At 47.8% G+C, this 13,659-nt stretch overlaps 1 protein-coding gene across 4 annotated transcripts in view; it reads right to left on the reverse strand.

The window, feature by feature from the left end:
• Window positions 1-13,659, reverse strand: part of STAC (SH3 and cysteine rich domain) — a 137,181-nt gene that overhangs the window by 44,067 nt on the left and 79,455 nt on the right. For all 4 annotated transcript variants that reach the window (XR_008298088.1, XM_027040622.2, XM_027040621.2 and 1 more), the window contains exons 3-5: window positions 4,332-4,432; window positions 1,854-1,935; window positions 603-718 (exon numbers count right to left, since the gene is read on the reverse strand). Coding sequence is in view for 3 of the 4 variants with exons in the window: in XM_027040622.2 (XP_026896423.1) it covers window positions 603-718; window positions 1,854-1,935; window positions 4,332-4,432 (299 nt within the window). In the remaining variant the exon portion in view is untranslated. The remainder of the gene's footprint in view (window positions 1-602; window positions 719-1,853; window positions 1,936-4,331; window positions 4,433-13,659) is intronic.

Genomic DNA, 13,659 nt, shown 5'->3' on the forward strand with positions numbered 1-13,659 from the left:
CCATAGGATGATGACAGCATGCAGCGGGGATGCATGGGAACAGTGATTTTAGAGCAAGTAAAATGTAGAAGCGGTGTTTGGGAGGGTGAGTGTCCCATGGAACCAGGCCCCCACTAATGATACAGCTCAAGCGCCTCAGGGGAGGGGGCAGCTCTCGTGTGAAGCCCAGGGAAGTAACTCATCATACGGAGAAACGACCGAGAAAGAGCTGTAGTTTTGAACTGGGATGTAGCTGGAAGGAGAACTGGACACAACTGGGACTCTCCTGCTCCCGCTACTCGTTGGGTGAAACCTTTCTGTGTGTTGACCGACATGTTGTTATCTATTATCGGTGGAAGGGGAAGATGGGGGAAGTGCATGGACAGTCAAGGAGCAGAGGCCAAGAGCATGGTCTTTGAGGATGAGAGTAAAATGATCCCTGGGTGCTGGCCACAGAAAGGCAAGTGGCCCAAGGCATCTGGGACTTCCCTTCAGAGGCTGCCTGACTCCCAACAGACCCGCCCTCCTGACGCATTTAGGGGGAAACCCATCGCTGCTACGGTGCCCGTGGCCCTCCCTCCCAGAGCTCTGCAGGTGGACCGAGGGAAGAAGGGGACAATTACAGAGGTTCTGTGAGGCGAGTCAGAGCCACTGCCCGAGCTGCCCTTCTTTGTTCTCTGGGCCAGGGAGGTGCCGAAGCGGAGGGTCTCGTAGACAGGGTCCACCTTATTGCCACAGGCTGCAATGGAAGAGAAAGGTCGTCTGAGTGACAGGTTTCCTCAACTTACCATCAGGGATGCAGCCAAGCCTTTATCACATCTCCTGGGTCAACAGCCCTTGAGAAGAAGCCTTTGTGGGGAAGACCCACTAATCCCTGGGAAAATGGAGCTCTGTGTGGTTGGGCTTTCCTGGCAGATTTCCCACCCCTGTAATAGGTGCTCATTGGCCAGGTCCTTCCCCTGCACCCATCACTTACAACCAGAGCTCTCTGCTCCCAGACACTTCCTGATTCATTGGTTTTCCTCATTTGTTATCTGTCCCCAGGACTCCAACTTCAAGGTTCTTCCCAGGGACCAGCTTTATTTCCTCTACGGTGAGGTTTTGCTCACCAAGGTGTGAAGCCTTGAGCGAGACACAAAGTCTGCAGTAGGAGGCAAGTGTTGAAAGAATTGGGCATCACCAGGCCTCGTGAATTTCTCTTTAAAAGCTTTCTGACTTATCCATTTCTAGTTTAAAACTCGCCCCCCATCCAAAGGCAAAAATAGATGTAGGGATTCTCAGAGAGACAGAGAGAGAGAGATGGAAGTAAACTGAAAGATATTGTTAAAGAATAAATTCAAGCCAGAAATATCTATACATACAAGACATCTTTTTGGTCCTCATTAAAGAATAAGTGATATTCACAGAGTTCCTTCTAAACATTGGTCTATCATTTACAATTATTTTTTTTACAACAATTATGAAAAGCAGCCTTTGCTGTTCTCTCTTTACAGGGTCTGACAGGTTGGGTAAAGGGTCCGGACACACAGTTAGTGGGTCAGCGGGGAAGCTGGGCTTCGAGTCGGCTCTGTGAGATGCTACACTCCATGCTATTCCATCCCAAAGGAATGGCATTCCCAAAGGAACAGCATTCCCAAAGGAATAGCATATCAGCAGCCTTTGGGACTTGGGTGTTTTTCAAGCTTCATCAGGGAAAGGAGAATTTGCTCCACCTAATGTATCCCCTCCAGCAAAGCCAACAGTCGTAACCCAATCAGCCAGCAGACAGACGCACAAACACACCCCACTGGGCCTGTGGTCCTGGGAGAACAGCAGCCGTGAATGCGGACCATGCTGCTCAAAACCCAGCTCGGCCCATCAGCGTCCCAACTCACCGATGGGCATAACTTCTTTAATGCATCCAAACTGTTCGTGAATGAGCAAAGGGGAGCTGTAGTAACGCCGAAACCCTTTTGGCTGGAGAGAGAATGAGAAAGAGAAGGGCTTAATGTCACTGATGAGATGGAGAGAACCACACAAGAGCTCTGAAGATAACACCAGCTGGTTTCGCCAGGGGCACCCCTCTGTCGCCCTTTAAGATGCTGGCTTGTCCTACAAGTTATCCCCGGGGGGGGGGGGGCGGGAGGTACAGGTGGCAGTAAGCAAGCTACAATTGCACCTAGAAAGCAAGCCCCAGCCCTGTCCTTCCCTTTCTTGCCTCTCCTCCTTCTCAGACCATAGCAGCCTCCCTTGTGCCCAGACTCCTCTCCCATCATCTCATCTCCCAGGATCCAAATGGACTGGCATGCATTATTTCAACGTGGCTTACTACTGAGGTTTATTAAAATCATAAAAGGCCTGGAAGAGTGGAAGCCGACCCGAGAGGGAGGCCGTAAGGCCCTTGTGTACATGACAAGCTCCCCCCAGAGCCATCTGCCTTGTGTTCTAGACTCTGTTATGTTTTTCTGACCCCTCATTCATGGTCTTTGCTTTGGCTTGCGGGCATCTCCATTGGCCGAGGAGGAGGACGGGATCAGGTGAGGCAGGGGTTTTAGAAAAGAGGATACTGCCAACCAGAGTAAGGAGATGAACTCACTAAGAACCTGACTAATTATATCCCAGTGTTGGAAGGGAATTTTGTGGCCCAGACCCTACTACAAGTCTAGAATCCTCTCCGATATTCCTGGAAGGTGGTATCTTCCTTTTTTTGAATACTGCCCATGATGGGGAGGGGGGTGTTGGTGGGAGGAGTGCTCAGTAACCCTGAAGGCAGGCCTTTGGTGACACTGTCTCTGGTTGGCAAGACTTGGCATCTACTGATCCTCAGTCTTTTCCCTGGAGCCACAGAGCAGGATAGAATTCCTCAGGTCTTAGATTTTTTTGAAGATCGCTGTCATAGCCTAAGTATCTACCTCTAGGGTAGACATTCTCGTCCCTTCGACAGCTCTTTGGCCATCCTAGTTTCAATACCCTCAAAAGACGTTCCTTTTAATCAAGGATAAATTCCTTGAGCAGGATAGAATTCCTCAGGTCTTAGATTTTTTTGAAGATCGCTGTCATAGCCTAAGTATCTACCTCTAGGGTAGACATTCTCGTCCCTTCGACAGCTCTTTGGCCATCCTAGTTTCAATACCCTCAAAAGACGTTCCTTTTAATCAAGGATAAATTCCTTGAGCAGGATAGAATTCCTCAGGTCTTAGATTTTTTTGAAGATCGCTGTCATAGCCTAAGTATCTACCTCTAGGGTAGACATTCTCGTCCCTTCGACAGCTCTTTGGCCATCCTAGTTTCAATACCCTCAAAAGACGTTCCTTTTAATCAAGGATAAATTCCTTGAGCAGGATAGAATTCCTCAGGTCTTAGATTTTTTTGAAGATCGCTGTCATAGCCTAAGTATCTACCTCTAGGGTAGACATTCTCGTCCCTTCGACAGTTCTTTGGCCATCCTAGTTTCAATACCCTCAAAAGAGGTTCCTTTTAATCAAGGATAAATTCCTTGAGCAGGATAGAATTCCTCAGGTCTTAAATTTTTTTGAAGATCGCTATCATAGCCTAAGTATCTACCTCTAGGGTAGACATTCTCGTCCCTTCGACAGTTCTTTGGCCATCCTAGTTTCAATACCCTCAAAAGACGTTCCTTTTAATCAAGGATAAATTCCTTGAGCAGGATAGAATTCCTCAGGTCTTAGATTTTTTTGAAGATCGCTGTCATAGCCTAAGTATCTACCTCTAGGGTAGACATTCTCGTCCCTTCGACAGCTCTTTGGCCATCCTAGTTTCAATACCCTCAAAAGAGGTTCCTTTTAATCAACGTGGGGCGGCAGTACCGAGCCCACACTCCCAAGATGGTAGACCAGCCCAGAATGGGCCAGGGCCATCTGACCTTCCTGGCTTTGGCCGCCAAGAACTGTCAAAGTGGTGTGTCAATTTTTATTACTCTCCCCATTTTTGAACGCGGTGGTTAATCTCTCTCCCCTTCTTGACATCCCCGGTGCTGTCAGCCAATGGAGCACTGAGGTGACCAGCCACCCTAGGTTTTCTGGGCTGACGGGGTTCCCGGGATGCCCAACTTTCATCTTTAAAACACGGACGGTCCCAGGACGTGGGACTTCTGGTGCTGACGTTGAAAAAGTTCCAACCCTGGACAAGCTGGCCACTCTGTTAAAGACCCTGAGCCCTTTCACATGGGGAGCGTCTGTCTCTTAGGTTGATAAAGCTCCTCTTCTGGTTGATCATCATGCCAATAAGGAAGCCCAGTTGGCAGCCCTGGGGTTCTGGGGCCGCCTTCCTAGTGTCCGGCTACCAGGGTGTCGCGGGGAGGGACCTTGGGACGTGCGGGGGGTTCTGGGCTCACTCCTGGCACCAGCCCTTACCAGCTTGCCCATGCACCGCTGGGGTGCTAGGCCATCCATGCACTTGTGGTGGAGGCTCATCTTACAGGCCTTGCAGCGCAGCCCATGCTTAGCGTTTGCTCCTGTCAGACACGCGCGAGCTTCGGTTAGGATGAGACACCCCTTTACCTGGCCGACTCGCATCAAGTCCCTGAAAGAGTGGTTGCTCCCCAAACCCAGGTACTTCTTCTCATCTGTCACTGTCGCATGATGTCTTGGAATGGACAAGATACTGTGGCCCATTCTTTTCCCTTCTCCCACCTCTTCTACTAAGGTACCAGCTCTGCTTTCTTCCTACTCCCTTCCTCCCCATCGCTCCAGAAAATCTCAGCCTCCTCCATGGTTCACGCAGCTCAGGCTGGTAAGTGCTGGTCTCTCTACCCTTCCTACAGGCCGCCCGTCTCTGTTCTTCTGTACGTCTTGCCAAGCAGTGGAAGTGCTGGAAATTTTGCCCATTTTTACCCGAGTTCCTCTCACAGAGTCTGAGCTGTCAGACAGATTCTCAGAAAAATGGCCGACAAAGGGGGAAGAGCATGGTCTGTGTGCGAGGGGGGCTGACGGTACTTAGCGTGGGGACAGGGCACTGGATCCGACACCAGCCCTTGTCTGGCAAAAGAGGAAGAGGAGGTGGGCAGCCGTGAGAGCACTGCTACAGGAGTCACACAGCCTCCTGGGACAGGAAGCATCAGGGGACAGGGTGTCATGATGGGGTGGGAAGAAAGGAGGAGAGGAGGAGAGAGGAGAGAGGCACCCTGGGGACCACGCTGTTGCAGTGAGGCTCAAGGCAGCAGGGCTGGGGGGTAGACAAGACGGCTGGTGCGGGGGCCTCAGGGAGCTGGGAGGGGTGTCGGCCACCTGCAGTCTGTGTGTTACAGAGCAGTTGCAGGGAGACTAGGTGAAGATATCAGTGTGGGACGTTTGTCTGTCTCCACTTGGTCCAAGACAAGAGGTGCAAAACAGGGCGAGCTGGTCGGCTCCTAACAGGCCTCAAAAATGGGCTGCCAAAATGGAGTGTAGAGCTCTTGGATAACCGAGCACATGAAGCACATTAGAAAAGGTTGAGGGAGGCGCCTGGGTGGCTCAGTCGGTTAAGCGTCCGACTTCAGCTCAGGTCATGATCTCAGGGTCTGTGGGTTTGAGCCCCGCGTCGGGCTCTGTGCTGACAGCTCAGAGCCTGGAGCCTGCTTCGGATTCTGTGTCTCCTTCTCTCTCTCTCTGCCCTTCACTCCCCCTCCTCACCCCCCGCTCATGCTCTCTCTCTCAAAAATAAAATAAACATTAAAAAAGTTTTTAAGAAAGAAAAGGGAGAAAGGTGGGGGGCTGGAGAGGGTGCCCTTGTGGAGCCACTGAGGCACTGTTACTTTTATCATGCCCCTTCCACAAAATGAGAAGGATAGGGCCTTCTTCTCTACCGAGTCTTACTTAGAGTGGCATTAAGGAGATGATTTTAAAAGCTTGGCTTCTGTCTCCTGGAGCCTGTGGGACCCAAAGCTGTGGCTGTGAACGAGGAATGTTCACACGAAGAATGTTGTTCAAGAAGACCACTGGGGAGGCCATGGGACTCCCTACATCTCACAGGCATTATTAATACGTACATATACCCTGAGACGTGAGGCCTCAAGTATCCCACGGCACCCGCAGCTGACTCCCGAAGCGAAATGAGGAGACCACCCCAAGGTCATGTGGGAAACACAACCCTCTTCTCTGCCATTGCCTCCTGGGCTCTTGTCCAGACAAATTCCTAACTGAACTAGTTTATCTGTTTTTGTCTTCCTCCCGTGCACACACAGGGACCAGAACAATCGTTTACAAACGCACTTGAATCACCTCCCTCTTGTGTAAACATCTTTCAGTAGGTTCTTCCCATCTTTCTGACATTATACAAAATGCTCAGCAAGGTGGGCAGGCTTTGGATGATGTGGTGGGAGCCCGTATCTGCCTTGATCTGAGGCCCATGCCCTTGTTCGCTATGCTCTAGCCACATGGCCTTCTGCAAATCCCCTGGATGCACAAGCTCTTAAATTCCTCAGGGTCTTTCACACACGCCCCCTACATGCCAAGAACACTGTCTCTATTACTCTCCACTTGGCTAGCCAGTGAAGAGACCTTTGGGTCTCTTGCCATTTCTTCAACGAAGCTTTCTTGGCAACATTCCCCCTTTTCTGTCTAAATGATCTTTTTTATTTTTTTTTAATTCTTTCTTACAGCACTCTGTTGTTATTTTTTCCCCAGGCTTTATCACAATTATTTATTCGAGAGTTTGTTTATGTATGCCTTTCCTCCTGGGCTGTGAACCCACTGGGGGCTCAGGGCTGTGTTTGCTCATTTGCTACTGTGTACCCAGCTCTGACTACAACATCCAATAAATATGTGTTAAATACATTAATGAACGAGTTCTCTCATGGTCGCACACGTACCGAAACAGGGGTGATTGCTTTAGATAATGAAGTGGAGTTGATTCATTGATGGTGTAGAAACGGCATTCAAGGGCTGGGAGAGGACTTGAAGATCATCTGTATGTACGATTTCGTTTCGCAGATGAGAAGCCTGAGGGTCCAGGTCAGAGGATGTATTGCCTAGTTTCACCTTTCCACTACTTGACCCCAAGCTTCCTTGCTTTAGCGGGGTTAAGGTACAGGAAGATATGAAAGGGGCTAATTAGATGATAAAGAAAAAAGGAAGTACAAGAACACGATATTCAGCTGGGAAAAGCAATGGGCAAACTCTTGTCTGACAAGGACCCTACAAGCCCTTCAGGAGGTATTACCAGAAAACTCCCTTTGAGCACATATCCTTGAACACAAAGCGTGTCTGCTCTTACAACCACAGAACGTCAAAGTGACATGTAAACAAACCAGAAATTACTGGGGATGTGTGCTTAGTCATAAATACTAGCTGGAAAGCCACTCTTCCTTTTTGAGAGTAACCACTTAGCCAAAAGACTACGTCTTCAGCATATTGGACTTTTGAAAGCAACTCCTTATATTTTGTTTTCAAATTAGAGAACGCTATTTGTGCCCTGGGAGAGAATGTAAGTAAAAGCTTCGAAGAGGAGTTATTTCATTGTGTGCTGAACTCTGAAGTAGCACCATTATACAGTAAAGTTTATTTTCCTTCAGACCGGCATCCCATAATTTCAGTTTTCCTTGTCTGTTCTAATACACTCCACTATCTGAGTCAGATCACCAGCAATTATTTGATTTGAGGTATTCCTATTTCTCCTGTGCAATAACAGGAGTGACTGAAGAGGAAAGCCTGTATTTTGTGGCTCAGAGAATAGTTCAAAGGAATAATTCACATCACTCAGTGGTGTCCGTTTACCGTAGCAAGATTCGGGGAAGCTCTGGTCTGACTCATTATTAGTGACCTTCATCACAAAGGCATCACTTAATGGCACCCTGATGCTTCAGTAAGAGTGGGAGAAATACGATTTTAAATTAGAATCTGTCACATGCTGGCTCCTTAAAGTTGAGAAAGCTACTAACATTCCTGGAGCCTCAGCTGTGTCCTTATCATATGGGAATACTACTAAGTACTCCTAGGGTTGCTAATGGTAATAGTGTCAAAAGATATGCAAAGGGGATTTCATGGGTTTAAATACTTGGAAACATAAAGATGGCACTGGACGTTAAATAAACATGGTGGACCGGCCACACGAGATTCCCATTTATTCATACCAGGAAAAAAAAGTGATAGAAGCCCCCAAATCACAAGGTTACTGGGAGAAGTGGCCAGAGCAGAAGAGAATTCAACATGTATTTAGAGGATCAACTGGAAAAATGGCAAGGAATTTAGCAGAAAAGAGAAGGACTGGATTTCCTAATAGCAACTTGGAAACGGGAAAGTCAGGGACCTTCAAACACTGCGGAATTTCAAAATTCTGAGAGATAATAGTTTCCAACCTAGAATTTTATACCCACACAAATTACCAACAATTATGTAGGCAGAATACACCCATACTCGGGGACCACACTCAGGGATTCGAAATCTTTTCTTTCTCAGAAAACTACTGAAGAAAGTGCCTTAGAAAGATGAGGGAATACCAGAAGCAAGAGGAAATTGTTGGATCCAATGCACGACAGAAGGACTGACACAGAGGAGAGGGAAATGACATGCTCCTGTGATAGGTCTGCAGTGGCCCTAGATGGGCACTACAAGATGAAGGCCATACTCTTGGGAAACAAATGGAACTTCCAAGTTGATTAATGCCCTTCAGGTTTGGACAGTGCAACAGATATGGCATTTGACAGATACATGGAAGCATCTGGGGGAAAAAACAGTTATAGGTGCATAAAAAGTCAAGAGAGTTAAAAAGGTAATTTCTTTTTAAAAAAATGTTTATTTATTTATTTTGAGAGAGTGAGCATGAGCGGGAGAGGGGCAAAGAGAGAGAGAGGGGGAGGATGAATCCCAAGCAGGCTCTGTGCTGTCATCAGGCAGAGCCTGATGTGTGGTTCGATGCAACAAACCACGAGATCATGACCTGAGCTGAAACCAGGAGTTGGGTGCTCAACTGAATGAGCCACCCAGGTGTCCCAAAACGGCAATTTCCAATTGAGGGAATACAGAAGCTGTGCAAGAAAAAATGTAATCACGGTATCATATTTGAATCAGAAGTCAGAAACAGTCACGACAGTGTATAAAACTATCAAGCTAACACAAAATTGGACAAAACTACTTGGGAAGATGAGAGCAAGGAAGAGGGGGAAAGCAAGGGGTACTGGAGGGGTGAGAGCAGCCAACGGATCCCATAACCATTGGTTTCTTCCGTGGGGTCTGAGCTGCTGAGATAACTCTAAGATAGTTCTATGCGTTCCAGCTGAAAATTGTTAAGAATGGTAGTTCCTATACTCACATGGGGCTTGGAATGGATCCGTGCAAGCCGATGCAACACTGATGAACTGTCAGGCACTGGGCTGTGTTATGAGTACGGTATCATTTACCACTAGGGATAAGTGAGCTGTCCACAGAAGAACGAAGAGTTGACACTCTCATGAATAAAGCTCTCTACATCGATGTTGGGAGAAATATGAAAGGGGTTTTCTCAATGCAAATGCATCAGCTACATTGGATGACAGGTTCCTTTTATTTGAAAAATAAAATTGGTCACGTGCATCTATAAAACAATTGGCCAGAGTCGTTCTGATAAGATTCTGCCGCTAAGCCGTTGATTAACTTTTGGCCAAATATCGTATTTTATCGGTTAAAGATAAAACAGGAGAAACCAAGGGTTTACCATCGGGACCACTTAACCAGAGAAATGGTATGAGGAATGAGTAAAAATAAGCCTGTATAGAAAAAGAAATGGAATCATAATACAGTACTTAATTCTGCAGGGAACAATAGTTGTAATTGTGGGTAATAATTCGTTTGCTTCCAGATTCTACAGCCACGGAATTACTCCTACAATTTACTTGGTTACAATGAATGTAAATTAGACAATAAAAAAGACTCTTCACTGTGATTTGGGGAAGAAACTTAAAAAAATTAGAACTAAGTACATAAAAATATGACTATAAAGAGATCCATAAATAGTTCTTGGATTCCATGAAGTATCTATAAAGAATTCACAGATGAATAAAGATAAGAAAAGTTCAAAGACATACCAGCCCCTGTCCCTAAGGGTTTAGGTACTAACCACCTCTGATCTCCACCAGTACAGGCACGCCACGGCTGGGAGAAGAAATGGCAAGACATCCCAGCATCAGGAGTGTGCGGATACCAGAGATTCGTGTCACAGAAGGGTCTCAAGGCCAGCGAGATGAAAGCAAAAGCAACTGGTGAATTTTTTTGGTGCCTGGGAAGACCAGAGGCACTTAAGGGCTAGAAACTATGTGAACCGTGAACCGTAGAAAGAGGACAGTGTTTTTAAACTAAAGGCTGTAACAAAAGCTCTGCTGGATAATAAAGACAGGCAGTATAATACAGCTGGCATCATCCACGGCCCTTTATCCCTGGATAAACACTACCACAAGGGATGGGAAAGAATTAGGTGGGAATCTGTTAAGAAGCCCTCAGTGACGGGGCCCCACCTGCTTGCCTTGCTTCATTTTCAGGGTACTCCACCTTGACCTCCTTCGTTTTCCCAGATCGTTTGTGGTTCTTGGCAAAGGTGGCTGGATTAGCCTTCTGAAGCGTGCTCACACGGCCTCTTCTGCATTTCTTCGTTCAACTACTAAACAGCTTCCCATCCGGAACCCCTCTGAAGTATTTTCCAGAGCCGCCCACACACACACCCTGCCCCCTTCCTTTATACGGGACCTGTCACTCTCTGCAGCTCCTTACTGTTCCCAGAGTACCTTTCACGACAGGCCCTTGACACGTAAGGGCGGGCAGTTCATTCATCGCTGGAAGCCTCGTGGCCAGGAAAGTGCTTGGCTCGGGACGCTACAGTCCATCAGGAACGAAAGCCCACCCGGGCCTGGGCCAGAGAAGTGCCCAGGCGAAGAGAATGCTGGGGGTCCACCCCACTCATTCTATGGAAAGAGCTAGATTTCTCCTTGTGGTCTCGAATCCTGGAGGCTTGTGTCACTCTGGGGTTCTACTCTGCCCGCAGATCTGGACTCTACGGGCCTCTGCCTAGCTGGTCCTCCTTTTCATACCCACGTTCCAACGTGACTGCATCCCGGCCCGCCAGGACTCAGAACGCCCCAGGGTCTGGGTGACCCCACGATCCAGGCCAGACACTGTTCCATGTGATGCCTGCCTGACCTAGGAAGTGAGCTGAAAGCTGATTCGGGGAATCGCTCCCTCTGTTTCTACTACCGGCTCTCTGTACCCTCTTTGGAGCACCTGTTGAAAACTATTTGGACTGGAATCAAACTGGCCCTGCCCCTTGACTCGTATCATTTTGTCTGTGTCTTTGTTATCCTGACGGAGAGATGCTTCAGATTTCCATCATTGCCTTTACCACACACATATGACCCTGACATCTTGCCCCTCCCTACCTAAACATGCCTGATTATAGCCGGGGGTAAACAAAACTTCGGTCAAGGTTTCCCGTCACGATGCAATGAAATCACAACCAACAGCGCCACGTAAATGATGGCCTGAAGGATCACCCGCGGCGTGTTGATTTCCAGGATAGGCATGCTTAAAATCTAGAACTTTGGTGCCCTTATTAGCAACCGTGCTTCCAAATCCAAAAAACATAGGACGATTCGGAGGAATCGAAGCTCCATGTAGAATTAAAAATAATCCATGCAGAACGCAGGAGGTGTTTCCATGACTTTCACACGCTGCTCCTCGACATCAGCTAAGCCAAATGGAGTCACTGGGCGCGACTGTCTCTTCCCGCGTGGACAATGGGTGACTTGAGAGGAAGCCAAATGAGTGGAGGAAAAACCAAGCACAGTTAAGACGGAAGGAGCCTGGCAGTCAATGCACACACACACTTGCACACGCACACATGCCTGCACGCTCGCTCGTGGGCGCACACACACACATTTGAGATGAAAGACCACTGTACTAGAAGTCAGAAATGGATTCTCATCCTGATCCTGCAGGAAGAATGGATAGCAGGAGGAATTAAAAATTATCGAGCTCTTGTGTAGTGTTAGGCAGTTTTCCTGGAGGTCTCTTGATGTAATTACTAATTATTACCTGTTCTATGCAAAGCATCATTTTAACTGAAGAAGGCAGGGGTAACTGAGAACTTCAACGGCAAAGAAAGAGGACATGTTGAGCTGGGGTGAATATGTAACTCACTAGCTGTGGAACTCAATATTGCAACTTTCCCCCCCCCCCTTTTTTTTTAGCCCCACAGTCTTATGAGGTAGGGATTTTTGTTCTCTCATTTCTACGGAGAGTGACCTGAAGCCCAGGGATACAGGACTAGCGAGGACAGAGACGGGATGAGGGTCCAGGTCTACGCAACTTGGAAGCCCGGCTCTCTTCCCTCACCCCTGCTGCCCCCTGCCAGCCATCTGCACTTTGGCATCTCTACCTTGATCTGGTCTGGATTTCTTCTTCTACCGAACTTGAATGGGAAACATTACAGAGCCATTCACGGTCCTCCCAGCTCTGACTACCTACAAGAATGAGAGAATGAAAATACAAATGTGTCACCTCGGTCCATGAGGGTAGAGTTGGAAGACCAGACGAGAAGGAACAAGGAGTTTCCCCGAGGAGATTCTGGGTCTGCAAATGGTTCTTGTCCCAGCATCCTCTTTGGAAGAGGCATTCTGATCACATGTGGTGGGTTACAAACAGGCTCTCACAGCTGACGGGGGCGCACAGGAGTTTTCTGGATGAGCCAGCCACCGCCAAGGCTGCGGGTCCACGTAGGAGATACGTGCAAGGAGTTACAGGTTCTACGGCTCCGCAGCTCAGCGCACGCTCTTGGATACACGCAGAAGGAAACAGAGTCCTTCCCACTGTAGATGCTAATTGTCAAGCCCGCTAAGCCGGCGATTACTTACGTGATCATTAATGCATCAGGAGTCAAGGCTGCAAACGCATTAGCCAATATAAGTCCACACTGACGTCTCTAGCTTTGATACGCACTTATTCAGGGACTGATTTTTTGTTTGGAAGATGACACTGATGTCATAGATGTTCTCATCTTGGTTGATCCTTTTATTTTGTTTTGTAAATGTTTATTTATTTACTTTGAGAGAGCAAGAGAGTGCATGAGCGGGGAGAGGGGCAGAGAGAGAGAGAGGAGAGAGAATCCCAAGCAGGGTCTGTGCAGCGCAGCTCCCGATGTGGGGCTTGAACTCGCAAACCGTGCGATCACGATCCAATCTGAAATAAACAGTCGGATGCCTAAGAGCCACCCAGGTGCCCCGGTTGATTCTTTTAAAAGGAAGAGTGGAGCCAACGTGGAGAAATATAAACCAAAGAATACAAGAGCACAAAAGCAGGACAGCTGTTCTACAACTTGTAACTTCCATGCGTAGACTGTATTAGATTTGTGTGTTCGGATCTGGATATGCGTGTGCAACACACGCATATACAAAACACAAATGCACCATGGCGAGGTGGAAGAGGTTGGATTTATGGCATCAGAAGATTTAGATATTAGACTTTAGCTCTGAGACCTTGGATGGGACCTTGTTCTCTGACCTCAGTCTCCCATCTGAGAAAGGGCATCTTGACCACAAAGTGGGAAAAGCAAGGGGCCCTCTCTTTAGGAAGTGCAATTCAAGTTGCAAAAGGAAACAGTAATAGGGCTAGAAAGTACCCCACCTGCAGGTCTGAACGGTGGCTCTCCCTGAGGTCATGATTTCCAAATTCCTTGAAGGTTGAACTGGACATTCCAAACTTAGGATCTGATGAGGCATGACCCAGAGAGCACACAGCCTACCTT

Source organism: Acinonyx jubatus, chromosome C2, assembly GCF_027475565.1.
Source record: "Acinonyx jubatus isolate Ajub_Pintada_27869175 chromosome C2, VMU_Ajub_asm_v1.0, whole genome shotgun sequence".
Classification (NCBI taxonomy): Eukaryota; Metazoa; Chordata; class Mammalia; order Carnivora; family Felidae; genus Acinonyx; species Acinonyx jubatus.